The sequence below is a fragment of the Balaenoptera ricei genome, chromosome 17, assembly GCF_028023285.1.
Source record: "Balaenoptera ricei isolate mBalRic1 chromosome 17, mBalRic1.hap2, whole genome shotgun sequence".
Lineage (NCBI taxonomy): Eukaryota > Metazoa > Chordata > Mammalia > Artiodactyla > Balaenopteridae > Balaenoptera > Balaenoptera ricei.
The window spans coordinates 33094242-33109891 of record NC_082655.1 but is presented as its reverse complement, the minus strand read 5'-3'; the positions used below and the strand labels follow the sequence as shown (position 1 = coordinate 33109891).

The 15650-nt window shown below is 34.9% G+C and overlaps 1 protein-coding gene across 37 annotated transcripts in view; it reads left to right on the top strand.

The window, feature by feature from the left end:
• RIMS2 (regulating synaptic membrane exocytosis 2) overlaps positions 1 to 15650 on the top strand; it is a 597264-nt gene that overhangs the window by 507248 nt on the left and 74366 nt on the right. For 17 of the 37 annotated variants that reach the window (XM_059902158.1, XM_059902157.1, XM_059902162.1 and 14 more), the window contains one exon: positions 5028 to 5269. The exons of the other annotated variants lie outside the window; for them this stretch is intronic. In XM_059902158.1, coding sequence (XP_059758141.1) covers positions 5028 to 5269 — 242 coding nt within the window. The remainder of the gene's footprint in view (positions 1 to 5027; positions 5270 to 15650) is intronic. 37 annotated transcript variants of the gene reach the window in all.

Below are 15650 nucleotides of genomic sequence, written 5' to 3'. Positions count from 1 at the left end.
TGAGCCTGTGCGTCTGGAGCCTGTGCTCCGCAACAAGAGAGGCCGCGATAGTGAGAGGCCGGCACACCGCGATGAAGAGTGGCCCCCGCTTGCCGCAACTAGAGAAAGCCCTCGCACAGAAACTAAGACCCAACACAGCCATAAATAAATAAAAAAATAAAAAAAAAAAAAAGTACCTTAACAATGATCTTTAACCTCCTCATTCACTAAGTTAGGAAAAGGAGGACCAATGAGTAAAAGAAACTTTTCTGGTAAACCATTACCTGTGTAGTTTTGGATCTAGAGATTGTGATAAGACAGTTTTATTAAACAGATATACAGATGGGTTCCTTCTATTCCCCTTGAATAAAATTCCTCACAGCATAAAAATTTAATGTTTTAAATCAAACTCTTTCACTTGAGTTTTTAAACTCATATATTTCTCAATCTTGAAGAAAGTTCTCTATTTCAATAGCAATTTCTCTATTTCAGTAGCTGCTTTCTTAAAGGTAAATTGTGCCCTCTAAATCTCTAAATCCATAACTTTTCTTAAATGTTCCTGCTAATTAACTGCATCATTTGACCACCACAACTTTCTTGAACCTCATTCTTCTCTTGTCTTCTGTGGAATTTAACCCTATTCTATTTTTCTTATTTCTGAGAATGCATCTCTATTCACCTTAGTCACTCTTCTTTTACCTAATCTTAAAATATAAGTATTCCTTGGACTGTCTTCTCAACCTTTTTCATTTCTCTCTTTACACTCTTGGCTTGCCTACTTAGGCCATCCTAGCTTCATCTGTCCTCTCCTGTTCAACAAATACTTATTGACTCCATCTGTTGAGCTGTGACTATTCCCTTGAACACTTGGCCTGAGTGTACAGCCTCCTCCTACTCAGCCTTTCCATCAGGAAATTCCACTGGTTCCGATGTTCATCGTTTCCTAAATCAGTACCACCTGGGCAAACACTATACTCTCTAAGGATCTTGGTTTTCTTTAAGAGTTGTTGTGAGGATTACATGAGTTAATTCATATAAAGCACTTGAAATAGCCTCTGGAATATGGTAAATGCTTACTAATTTGAACTATGATTATATCTTATTTCCAGGTCCAGATACTAAGCTGTATAGAAGGTTCCTTCCAGATAACTTTTACACTAATCTTTGCTTTCTATTAGTAATAGCATTACAGTAGCCTAAGTTCTTATTTACTTTCCCAGTATTATTGCTATAAACTCCTAATTGATTTTTCCGTAGCCAGTCTCTCCTGACTTTGTTACTCAAGACATATTAAGCTGTGCTGCTGTGATAAACAACCCTGAATTCTTAGGTGCATAATCAACAAAAGTTCATTTCTGTCCATTATAGTCACTCAGGGGCTCAGCCTGATAGAGGCCCTGTCTTTCACAGTCCCAGGGGCAGAGGGAAAGAGAAGTTGGAGTTGAACACCACCAATTAAATGCTTCTCCACAGAAGTGCTAGGACTCACTTCCAACTAACATTTCATTTGTCTCAACAAAGTCAAAGTCTCAATCACTGTGTGATAGGCAGAGAGAGAAACATACACTTTTGATTTATAAAGTAATAAGTTTAACATTTTTCCTTAAAGTAAGTTTCTTCAAACTCCTGGCAGGGTGGGGATCTGTTATTCAATGATTTGATGGAGAACTTATAAATTCAAGAGATAGTAAAGATAGATAGGTAGGTAGGTAGGTAGATAGATAGATAGATAGATAGATAGATAGGTAGGTAGACAGACCTAAGAGTTTAAATGGATTTATGAATGCTCAATTAATAAAGCAATCTTCCTATTCCTTTAATAATCTAGCCTTTATAAATTTGTCACTGTTTAAAGAAGGTAATTATGTTGTCTCCAAAATGTCCATTAATGATATATTTAGAGGTAAAATATTGGGCTGGATCCCAGGGCTCTTGGTGCAACCAACTATGCAATGTTCTAAGACTTAGGGCCGCTCTGCTATAGTATCTGAATAGGCATTTAAATAAGGGTAAGCAGTACAGGACATGTATTTATTCCAACATATTCAGGCCTTATCCTCTCTTGACCTCCCCTTATATTAGTATGCTCACCTTCACCTCATTCAGTTAACACTGGTTTTATAAATTTCCTCCAACAGCCAAGCTTCTTTCTACCCCTAGGTGTGTGCACTTGCCCCCCTCTCAGTTTAGAATACTCTTCTCGGCGTGACTGGCTTCATCATTCAGTACTCAGCTCAATTGTCTCCTCTGCCCAGAGGCCTTCCTTGACCACCCCATTTAATGTTGTCCCTCCCCCAACTTTCCTGTCCCTTGTTACCACTGTATTCTATCTTACTTTCTTCAGATCACTTATCACTATCTGAAGTTGGCATTTATTTACTTCATTATTGTCTTCCCCACAACAATAGGAAGGAAAGCTCCGTGAAGGCAGGGACATTCTCTTTTTTTCTCTGTTGTATTTCTAACTCCAAGAACAGTGCCTGCCACGTAGTAGGTACAAAGCAAATATCTTTTAAATGAACGATCAAATCCTGGGAGTTGATCGTTAAAGGGAGCAAAATGTTAAAAGGGAGCAAACCTCAAAATAAGAAATAACTCTTTTTTTCTTAAAGAAATCTTTAATATACTGGCATTTTAGGCATTAGGCAGCTGTTGGGAAAGGAGTTTTGGAGATGACCGGCCTTCTTGGCGCTCCTTAAACTATCCTAAGTGTGCAGTGAGCTGCTCTGTAACCAGCAAGATGCTGCTTCCTATCATGAGACCCAAGACTAAGGAACATTTAAACACAGCTTCATTACTAATAACTATAATCAAGGCAGATGTTTTTGACTAAAAATAATTTATTGATTAGCTAAATATTCTTCCCTAACTCTGGACATCAACTTTGTGACATAGACATACACACACATACCCTCCAAGACATTTAGATACTATGCTAATACATTATAGTATGTTAATAGAATGCATTTATATACAGTACCTGCAGTAATGTTAAAAATACTAAATTTTAAATTCCTGTCATCTCCAGCAGTCAAAGAATTAGCATGAGAAACTCAGTTTTTATATACTCTTCAGAGAGAGATGTTTTCTTGAATGTTTAACTTAATTAGGGTTTCTTGATGTTAGAGCTGATCATTGGAATTTCAGTTATAAGTTAAGAACACATTCTTATGCAGCTATACTTGCATTTTACATGCTGATATTTTTGCCAGTACATTAATTAAAAGGGACTGTGTCATACCATTTTTGTATCCCTATATTTGTGGGGATATATATTCAATAAACATTTGAATAAATGGTTACTACTTTACTAGCCGAAAACTGTAGATGGTCATTTGAGTAAATGAAATATAGCTTATTAAACTGTAATGTAGGATCATAATAATTTCAAATTCCACATTATAGGAAAGAAATAATATTTAATATAGAGAAAATGTTTAGTGAGGTGAACTTTAGATGGGAGCAGGGTTTGTTACCCTCCCTTCCCCCCTCCCATAAGGAATATGCCAGAATTCAAGAAATGGCACTCGAAATCCAGACCTTCACTCAATGACTGGGAACTGGTGCAATCGAATCTGAGTGATCATAGTGATAGGTATTCAGTGAGCTCTTGGCACCTGCCTCCAGAAACACAGGAATGGGAAGGAAAGGGAATTAAGGCTTTCAAGGTGGCATAATGTTTGGGAACTTGGCCAGTCTCACTGGGTTTTTTCCTACTCTATCATTATTCCTATAATAATGATAATAACTCTATCATTATTCCTTCTAACTTTTAAGCCCTCCAAGCCCTCTCTAGCACCACTTACTAGCCTAAGATGTTATAAATAGTCCCACTCAAGTGTCTTTTCTGCCCCTGCACTGCAGTTCTCATACTCCATTGTATGAGCTGCTGGGCCCTCTATACTTCATTCATAAAATTCTGAGTCACTCTAGTCTCTAATTCCTTGGGCAGGTTCTCTCCTAACCACCTTCCCAGCGCTCAATAAGATGAAATATTTTTTCATGACTGTATATTTTATTTACAGTTTTACTCTTATGCTCATACTCTCACAAACTCAGAATTTGTCCTGTGTTTGCTGTTTATCTTAACAGCGAAGTATCAAATAGTACAATTTACTGTCTTTTTTAAACCTTTCATACTGAGTCTTTTCCCTCTTAAATACTTGGAGGAAACGAACATAGGTTAATAAAGGTAACGTGTTGGGAATTCCCTGGTGGTCCAGTGGTTAGGACTCCATGCTTCCGCTGCCGGGGGCCCGGGTTTGATCCCTGGTCCTAACCTTTCAGTAGGTTTTCCTCTAGGATAGAGGGGAAAAAATATTTTAAAAATTTTTAAATATTTAAAAAATTATTTCCTTCTGACCATATTGTCTAGAAAACTGATAATGATGCTTCTTTCTTTCAAATGAATGCAAGAGGAAAATCTTTTCTTCATTTTTGGAATATAAACATATCAATATATAAAAGTGTAAAGTGAAATAAATTATTTTTAATTCACAACTAATGAAAACACCAATCCCTGTTAGAAAGTTTAACAACTATTAGAAAAATCTTACTAATAAAATGAGAAAACTTAAAGAGCCACTCTTAGCAATAGATGCTGTAATTTTTGCCATTTTTTGTAAAATTTCCCCACTCATCGAATTTCTTTGTGAAAGCTATAGTAAAGCAAATTCGAGAAGAATGCTTTGGAAACCTCTTTCATATGTTATATGGCTGCCTCAAAGTGTATTGCACTGGCAGGACAGCATATTCTCTTAAACGAGCCCACTGATTTTTTGCAAATATTTTTTTCCTGTGGCCATGCAAACCAGTGCCTTCTTTGAAAGCAGAAAGGAAATCATGTCCGATTTTGGATAGTTACATTAAGGTTGGCCCTGAATAGTAAAACCCATTCAAGACCATGGTATTTGAAAATTTTTGAGTCCTAAAAATATGTCCCACTGATGATATAATTGAATTATACTCCAGATATTTCATCTAAAATACCTTTTCTGTCTTTTCCTTTTTACTCTTGTCCTCACTTTTAACGATCCATCGGCCTACAGTGTCTTTACATCCAAAATGCAAAGCAGACAAATGGGCATCTCAGGGAAGAACATGACTAAAAGCACCAGCATCAGCGGAGACATGTGCTCGCTGGAGAAGAATGATGGCAGCCAGTCTGACACTGCAGTGGGCGCCTTGGGCAGCAGCAGCAAAAAGCGGCGCTCTAGCATTGGGGCCAAAATGGTAGCTATTGTTGGTCTCTCCCGGAAAAGCCGCAGTGCTTCTCAGCTCAGCCAAACGGGTAGGCATTTTTATGTTACTTTTTTGACTTCCTAATGGAGTTGTAATTAATTACAATACATCTTCTTTTCTCTTACTTATTCTGTCTCAGTAATGTGTAGATGATGACATGTTCCAGAAGGAAAGGGGCATTTTAAACTAGTTAACTTTTCCGAAAATATAACAATAGCTTTGCTTTTCAGTGGTCAATGAACCTGCTTCTCAGTGAACCTTGGATACTGTCCTTGAAATGCACTTAACGTCTTTTCTCCTCAGAGAGGAGTTAAACTGTGGTCCTCCTGATTGTCAGTTGCTGGTCCTTTGTAAAGGTACTCTGATCTGTGAGATATTTGCTTTTCTTTAGGTTCCTCAAGTTGGAACCAGCCAAGTTAATTTCCATTCCCAGCAAGTTACCGCAATGAAGATGACACCACATATTTTGTGTGAATAATACACTTCATTTATTGCTGACAACCTAACTTCTTTTTCAGTTTGTAAGCAGCATTTACCAGTTGTATCAATTTTCTCACTGCAGTTTTTATTTCCCTGTTAACACTTCAAGCAGCAATATTCTCCAGCAGCAGGGATGGAGGAATTTTCTGCTGACAGGGAAGATACTCAAAGCTTTGCTACTTTAAAATTCAGCCTCTAATCACATCTGCAAAAATAAATTAGATACCACACTCCTACTCAGAAAAGCCACTGTTAGTAATTAAGAAATTTGTGAGTCAAAGCAATGCCTTTTTTCAAATGGGTGTTGATAATTAAGCATTAAGTCCCTGGTATCTTGGAAATAATAACATATCTTCTACTTAACACACAAACAAAAGCATATAATATGGTGTTTCTTTTACAGCAAATAAATTATAGGCAAATGGATTAAATCTCATTTATGTCTGAATACTAGGGTTCTGGTACAGAGAAGCCAGGGCATAAATCTACAGCACAAAAGAATTTAAGGATATGTTAATTCCTGGACCCGGCTAACCTTGGTTTTACAAACTGTAACTGTGATTCTGGAACTTGAGCCTTATATAATAGTATTATTTTGAAATAATTATTTGATGGCATTCCTTATATACTGGTTGTAACTTACTATATTTAATGTGTTTATGTTAGAGTAATTTTTCACTTGGTGTTTTAAAATGTTACTTTGCATTTTAATATAGAATTAGAAATTTAATTTATGAACATAGAGATCATATTTAAAGGATTCTTTAAATTGCTAACATTTATACATAATTAACTGTGTTGTGCTAAAGTGATAGATGTTGGCCTTTTGAAATTGAGAGGTTTTTTTCTCTCGCAGTTAGAACTTTATTTATTGCATTTTTCTCTTTAAAACTTACAAACATTTGTAAACCCAAAACTGCTCTAAAAAAATAAAGTCTATTAATCTAAAAAATGAAGAACCTAAAATAGACACTGATAAGACTACAAGTTAGAGAATATGTGGTGTTAAATGAAATAAATAATTCTATTCATTCAGGGGTTTGAGCACTTACTATGTGCCAGGCACATGGAGAACACAGATGAATAAGAAATCATTTATAACCTGAGTTGCTTATACTCTAGTAGAAGATAGATACTTAAACAGATTGCTTCAAGATCCTACGTCAGTGGTAAAACTAGAATTACACAGAAAGTGTGCTGAGTGCTCAGAGGAGGATTGTTTGAACCAACCTAGAATTCCAGGAGTGAATACCTCGAGGAGATGTTGCCTGATCCAAGGCCTGAAAAAAGAGTGATTGCTAACCAGGTAAAGGACAATTAGAAAGGTGTTCCAGATAGAAACCATAATGACAAAGGAATGGAAGTATGACATATACAGGAATGATAGGAAATAGGTGTGATTTTAACAAAAAATTTTGGACTGAATGTGGCTAGAGGCAAGGTCGATAGGTCATGGAGAGTCTTATAGATCATATTAATTTGTAGGTGATAGGAAGTTTTAAAGGGTTTCCAGTAGAGAATTGATATGGTTAGATTTACATAATATATATTTTGTAGGCCATTCAGACTGCCATTTACTTATCTAACAAATATTTTTTGAGCATCTACCATATGCTGTATTCTAAAGAAATCATGGACAAGACAAGAGATCCTTCTCTTGGAGCTTATATCTAGTGGAGCTGCAATAAAGAAGTAAACATAAGTCAGCATCTGGTAAAGAGGATTTTAGGATGAATTAGCAGAGTAGTACAATATTTCAGTTAAGAGATAAGATCCTGAACTAAGTCAGTTGTCAGTTATAATAAAGATAGGGGTTGATAAATTCAGGGGATTGTTAACAAGCAAAATTAGTAGTCAGTCACCCAATTTATTGATGGGTCGGATGTGGGGAGGTGAAGGAGAGAAGATTCTAAGGTAATCCCCATATTTCTGGCTTGCATCCCTGGATGGATGGTTGTGGTGTTATTAATGGATATTGGAAGTATAAAAGAAGGGGTAGGTTGGGAGAAGGAGAGGTGTCAATTTAGGACACTTTGAATCTGAGATATCTATGGAATATCGAAGTAGAAATGTCTAGAACATATTTAAATGAACTCTTCTAAAGCTCGTGTCAGAACCAGAGACATAAATCTGGGAGTTATAACGTTTAGAGGTTGCTTGAAACCATGAACATGAGTGAGACTGCCCAAGAAGAACACTACAGATAAAAGAGCAGTAGGTGAAGACAGTACTCTGTGGAAGATTAACCTTTTAGAATTGGACAGAGGAACAGGAGCCAATGAAGACCGAGAAGAAATTATCATGAAGAAAGGACAAACACTATGAGAGAGTAGTGTCAGAGAAGCTAAGAGTATAGAACGTTTGAAGAAGATGGTCAATATTTCTCAATGATCAATTTCATGTCTTCATAGTTTTGGCATTAATATCCCATATATCTTTCTTTGACAATATTTTTATTTAAAAATAGAGATCTGTTGATCATACACTGATTTGATTTTTATTGTCAAAAACACTGTGATGTTAGCAGATTTAAGAAATGTAGTTTAGTTCCTTGTTATACCATATAGCCCCTTCTTATGTATATAGCATAGCAGAAAATAATGTGTTCCTTTTTGTTGTTGTCTACATTTATATTCGGTAACATTATAATGGTTAAATTTTTTATCATTCTTAAAATGTGTAATTGCATTCCTACATACACACCGTATAGCTTTGACCTATATTGACAATAGAATTCAGAATATCTCTCACTTTAAAGCCGGAGATTAACTGTAGAATAGCCAACAGAGATTGTTTTGTAATTACTGGACTCCAAACTTTCAGTGGGTTTCTAAATTCTGTATTTCTGTGTATATGTCTCAAGTAAGGTTTTTATGTTTTCTTTTCTTAAAAATGCAGTGACAAGCTCTAACAGTGTTTAAAACTGAAATCTTCAAATTTAATACCTAAACTCTTTGATCATATGATAACATTATCTAAAACAATGAATGGATTTATGATGTTGGATCTTACAATAGATCCTTTGTTTGATTTTTCTGGCCTTTGCATGGAGATCTGCATGTAATTAATTTATAGTTATCTTTTAATTAATGATATACCATAATATCTTCAACTTCTTAAAATGATACTCATCATTGTAAAAGTAAATATCATTTTACCAGTATGGATTTCAAGACCAGATAAAGACTGCTTACTTGAATTCTGAAGAGTAGAAAACTCAGCAAAATGGTATCTTTCTAAAGAATGTCAAAATTATTCTGGATTATGATTATGTATGATTATGTAGGATCACTAATCATACATACACGATAATTGGTGAAGGGGAAACCATTTATAAAGATATGTTGGTTAATACACATAGTAGCTAAGTCATATCTCTCTTCTCAGGCTATTTTGTAGCCTTCTTTGACTGTTAAGTGGAAACTCACCATTTTTAAAGCTTAAATATATCTTGCTAAACATCACAACGTTGTAGAAAGCACATAGGATGAATAAGAAGACTTGGATGCTATTGCTTACTCTGGGTTATATAAGATATCAAATATGGCCTCTTAAAAAAACCTGCCCAACATATCTGAGTCATAGAATATTCATCTGACAGTTGGATTTAACACCTACTGTCCTAACAGAGTTTTTATAAAGATAATACTTTAAATGTATAAGAAAATGCTTTCAGAACTTAAAAATCACTTTATAGATGTAAGCTATCAGTAGCAAATTCCGCTTCATGGGGAATCAGGAATTCTATTTTAGACTTGTCGATTTTGAGATGCCCATGAGACGTCTAAGTACAGTCATTATATGGTTAGTTGGATATGCGTCCATAGTAGGTCAAGGCTAAGCATGTAATTTGGGAGTAATCAGCAGGTAATATTTAAAGCCATGGCACTAGATAATATTACTTTGTGTAACTTGAATCAAGAAGAAAACTAAAGACAGAGCCCTGGTATACGCCAACATTTAGATATCAGGAAGAGAATCCATTAAAGGAAACTTAAGAGAGAGCAGCCATTAAAGAAAATGAAAAAGAAGAATATGGTATCTTGGAAACCAAAGGAAGAAAATATTTTAAGAAAGATCATTATCTCTGTCAAGTGCTTCTGGTAGTTCAAATAAGATGAAGATTGGGAGTTGACCATTGGATTTCGCAAGATGGAGGAATTTGGTAAACCTTGACAAACCTTGCAATGGTGGACAAAGCCTGATTGGAGCAGGTTAACAAAAATGGGAGGTGAAGTAGAGTCCGTGAGAATAATTTCAAGAATAAAAATTAGAACACCTAATACTTACTGAGCACTTTCATGTGCTAGGCACTGTTTTAAGCACTTTACATGTAAATCATTTAAATCATACAATGTTATGAAACAAGAATTAATTACTATTACCCTCATTTTATAAATGAGGGAATCAAAGTAGGCAGAAGGGGAGTAACTTCCCCAAGTTTACTTAACTAGTTAAGGGTCGAAGTTGGGATTTAAATCCATGCAGTATAGATCTGGAGACTTCATTCTTAATTATTCTGTTATAGTCTAGACCAGCACTGTCCAATAGAACTTTTAGCAGTGTCGGCATTGTTCTATATCTGCATTATCCAATACAATATGGTAGCCAACATGTGGCTACCATACAACCAACATGTGGCTATTGAGCACTTGAAATGTGGCTTGTGTGACTAACTGAATTTTTAATTTTTTTACATTTTTAATTTATGTAATTTTAAGTAGGCACATATGATTAGTGACTACTGTGTGCAAATAAAAACAATTTCTAGGATTTTTGATAAAACGGGAAATAAAAAAATAGGACTATAGCTTGGAAGAAATAGATCAAAGAAGAGTTTGGTTTTTTAATGAGAGGGGATACTTGTGGGAACAACTGAGTAGGTGAGAGAGCTTCGGATCCAGAGCTTAAGTAGAGATCAGCTGTTATAACCTGTGGCCACTCAGTAATCTCTGCTCTTTTCATCTTGTAGTAATTTCTAAGCTCACCCAGTACTCTATATTTCCTGTAATTATAACACTTAGTAACTGTAATCATTTATGTATTTGTCTATCTCTTGGCTAGACTGTTTTTTCTTATTTTGTACATCCTTCTCAGTGTCTGGTATAGTATCAAATATAGTGATCTCTGATGAAAGGCCCATGTACTCCTTTGGCGTTCATGATGAAGTTCTCTGGAGGATGGAATGAAAATGGTAGAACTTATTTTTCCTTTTAATCTAAAAGACAAAAAAGAAATTAAGCACTACCATATTTAATATATGGCTTCACCCTAGTTTGCACAGTTGGTCAGGATGTCAGTCAGGTGTTGCATGCCTTTCTGGAGGTGTTAGTTTCCTTAACCACAAGAAAATGGGCAAGAGGCTTACAAAGATTCCTGCAATGCAACTGGATTAAGTGTGATACTAATACTGCAACTACACAGAAAAGGTAGTTCTGAAACTTCTACTCCTAGTCAGGCTTTTCGTTAGCCACTGATGAAATAAACACAGTGACACTCTAAGATCTGACAGGACGTCACTAAAAAATCCTAAGTTCTCAGGAAAATTAATAAAATGCAGATTTATATATACTATTATTAACAGTGAACTTTACCCTACATTTATACTTTATATGATCTATGGTGTTTTGTTGTGAAGTTCCTTTTTCAACTATGACATTATTAAAACTAAGTATGAGAAAACTGAATTTGGAAGCAGACCTTTGAGTTGCTCTATTTAGTAGCTAACATAATGCCAGCTGCAATAAAATATAAACCTTGAAAACTTAATACAAAAGATGTTCATTCATTGAGCAAATATCAGTCCAATGCAGTTATTCCCAGTGGGCCGGTGGCCTATTGTCATTCAGAGTTTGACTCTTTTCATCTCGTGGCTCTACCGTCTTCTAGAGCCTTGGGGCCCTCTGTATTCAGCCAGCACATGGGAAGTTTTTATGGGCAAGATTTGGAAATAATGAAGTCACTTCTGCTTTTATTTCATTGGCTACAGCTCAGTCACAAGGCTGATGCTAGAAAATGGGAGGTTGGGAAATGTAGTCTAGGGAGTGCTCAGGAAAAAGAGGAAGCAGTTTTGGAAGCAAACCAATATTTTTTAAAACTATAATGTACATTACTTCAAATATTTTTCTTGAGAGCATAAAGTCTTATTTTACCATTTGCAAATATTTATTGCATTTTAATCTTTTAAAATATTTGTATGTATTTTATGTTTTCTAAAAGTAAATACATAATTTATAATTTTCTTTTTACTGAAATGGAGGTGGTCTCTCATTGTAGTTCAGATTTGTATTTCCCTAATGATCAGTGATATTGAGCATCTTTTCATGAGCTTATTGGCTGTTTGTGTATCTTCTTTGTAGAAATGTATATTTGAGTCCTTTGCCCATTTTCTTTTTTTTTTAATTGAGGTATAACTGACATACAACATTATATTAGTTTCAGGTACACAACATGATGATTCAGCGTTTGTATATGTTGTGAGATGATCACTACAATAAGTCTAGTTAACACCTATCACCTTATATAGTTACAGAATTTTTTTTCTTGGGATGAGAACTTTTAAGATCTACTCTCTTAACAATTTTCAAATATGCAATACAGTATTATTATTACAGCATTATTATTAGTCTCCATGCTGTATATTACATCCCCATGACTTGTTTATTTTGCAACTGGAAGTTTGTACCTTTTGACTCCCTTCACCCATTTTACCAATACCCCCGCCTGGCCTCTGGCAACCACCAATCTGTTCCCTGTATCTATGAGCTTAGTGCTTTTTGTTTTTTTTTAAGATTCCATATATATATCAAACAGAATGATATTTGTCTTTCTCTGTCTGACTTATTTTACTTGTATAAGCCTGAAGGTCCATCCATGTTCTCACAGATGGCAAGATTTCATTCTTTTCTATGGTTGAATAGTGTGTGTGTGTGTGTGTGTGTGTGTGTGTGTGTGTATGTGTGTGTATCACATTTTCTTTATCCATTCATCCATCAGTTGATACTTAGGTTGTTTCCCTATCTTGGCTATTATAAATAATGCTGCAGTGAACATGGAGTGCAAATATCTTTTCAAGTTAGGGTTTTCATTTTCTTCAGATAAACACCCAGAGGTAGAATTGCTGGATTATATGGTAGCTCTACTTTTTAATTTTTTGAGCAACCTCCATACTGTTTTCTTTAGGTGCTGCACCAATTTACATTCCCACCAGCAGTGTACAAAGGTTTCCTTTCCTCCACATCCTCACCAACACTTGTTATTTCTTGTCTTTTTGATAATAGCCATTCTACCAGGTGTGACGTGATATTCTCATTGTGGGTTTGATTTGCATTTCCCTGATAATTAGTGATGTTGAGCATGTTTTAATGTACCTGTTGGCTATCTGTATGTCCTTTTGAAAAAATGTCTATTCGGATCCTTTACCCATTTTTAAATTGAATTGTTTGGGTTTTTTACTACTAGTTCTCTGAGTTCTTTATGTATTTTGGATATTAACCCCTTATCAGATATATTATTTGCAAATATTTTCTCCCATTCAGTAGGTTGCTTTTTCATTTTGTTGACGGTTCCTCTGCTGTGCAGAAGCTTTTTAGTTTTATGTAGTCCCACGTGTTTATTTTTGCTTTTATTGCCTTTGCTTTTGGTGTCAAATTCAAAAAATCATTGCCAATATGGATGTCAAGGGGCTTACTATGTTTTCTTCTGAGAGTTTTATGGTTTCAGGTCTTACCTTCAAGTCTTTAATACACTGTGAGTTAATTTTTGTGTGTGGTGTAAGATAACGGTCAGTTTCGTTCTTTTGCATGTGGCTGTCCAGTTTTCCCAACACTATTTATTGAAGAGACTGTCCTTTCCCCATTGTATATTCTTGGCTCCTTTGTTGTAAATTAATTGACAGAAGTGCATGGGTTTGTTCCTTGGCTCTCTGTCCCATTGATCTATGTGTCTGTCTTTATGCCAATATTATACTATTTTGATTACTATTGCTTTGTAATATAATTTGAAGTCAGAGAGTGTGATGCCTCCAACTTTGTTCTTCTTTCTCAAGTTTGCTTTGGCTATTTGAAGGGCCTTTTGTGGTTCCATACAAATTTTAGGATTGTTTATTCTATTTCTGTGAAAAATGCCATTGGAATTTTGATAGAGATTGCATTGAATCTGTAGATTGCTTTGGGTAGTATTGACATCTTAAAAATACTAATTCTTCCAATCAATGAGCACAGAATATCTTTCCATCTATTTGTGTCTTCCTCAGTTTCTTTCACCAATGTCTAATAGTTTTCAATGCACAGGCCTTTAACCTCTTTTGTTAAATTTATTCCTAGGTAATTTATTCTTTTTGATGCAATTGTAAATGGGATTGCTTTCTTAATTTTTCCTTCCTGATCATTATTAGTGTATAGAAAACCAATTTCTAACTGGACTGTTTATTTTGTTGTTGTTGTTGAGTTGAAAAATATTTTTTATGGCAGAAAAATATAAGCCTGTCTTTTAGATTCTTAAGGGTCATCTGTGTATTAATAACATTTTATATATAACTTATTTGAATTTGTCTGAATCCCATTGGACTTCAAATCCTTGATGGAAAGAACTATATCTCATTCATTTTTATATCTATGGTACCTAAGATGATAGTTGATATCTACTAAATACTCAATATTTTTTGAATGAATGAATGAATGAACAATTCAGTGCATCTTTGTTATAGACAAGAAAACTTAAAACTATATTCCTCCAGATGTTAAACTGCTATATTGAAGTTTTAAAAGCTATAAATGATCATATAAATATATGTCAAATATTTCTTATTTCTCATCTCATATTCTAGTGTTTTGTTATTATTATTTATGGAAAGAATAACAGAGCTCTTGAAAGATATTGTTAAGGAAATATCCACTTAAATCTACAAATGCAAATTATCTTTCATTATCCCTTCTCAAGCATAAATATTACACTCTTAATCAAATTATTAAAAATTTGCTAATGAATTCTTACGGTATTTTAATAATTTCCCTAAAGCACAGACATTACCATGCATTTATTTATCTCATTAAGTAAACATTTTTATCACTCTTTGCAAGGAAGGCATCTTAGTGGGTGCTATGGAAGACAAAACTTAACAAAATGGAGTCCCCACTCTCTCATAGCTGTTATACTCAATCTTAAAATCTACTAGAAGAAATGAGTTGTAGGCTTGAGTAAATATAAAGCAAGTTGGAACATGATGAGGACAAGCAAGAGGAACAAAGAATATTCTATAAGGGAGTGTAACAGAATGGAGAAAAGAGATTTTAGAGTTTTAGATACTAGATCCCATCTCTGCTACATGGGCATGTTACTTAACCTCTCTAAACCTCCATTCTCAGCTGTATAACTAATGGAATCTGTCTTCCTACCTCATGAGGTTGTTATGTGCACTTATGAAAGCACGTAAAACATTGTCCAACAAGTTCTCAATAAATGGTGGCTGCGACTGTTAATATTATTAACATTAGTTTAGCTGTTATTGTTAATATTATTATTATTATATTATCATTAGTGTAGCGGTGGAAATGGTTACTTTCAACACTGATGCCAAAGTAACAGTTGTTCTGAGCCTTGAATTTTAAATGTTGTTTAAACTTGTGAAGATGCTGGGAATAGGCATGGATATTTCACACATGGGCAGTATTAGACCCAGAGACATGGAAATGCAGTTTTTGTATGAGCAGAGCAAAGAGTAGTTGACACTTAGTGGGAGATGACATGAGCAATATAGGTTGAGGCAAGATTACAAAAAACTTAATGTCAGGCCAAATAGTTCAAACCATAGAGTTGGCAGTAGGGAGCTATTGCAGGATTTGGAGCAGGGTCATGACAATCAGAGCTGGAAAGATTTTGTCAATAAAGACTTGAGATCAAAAATAAGAGACAGTTTTATTAGTTTAGAGCAGAGATGATGCAGGCCTAAT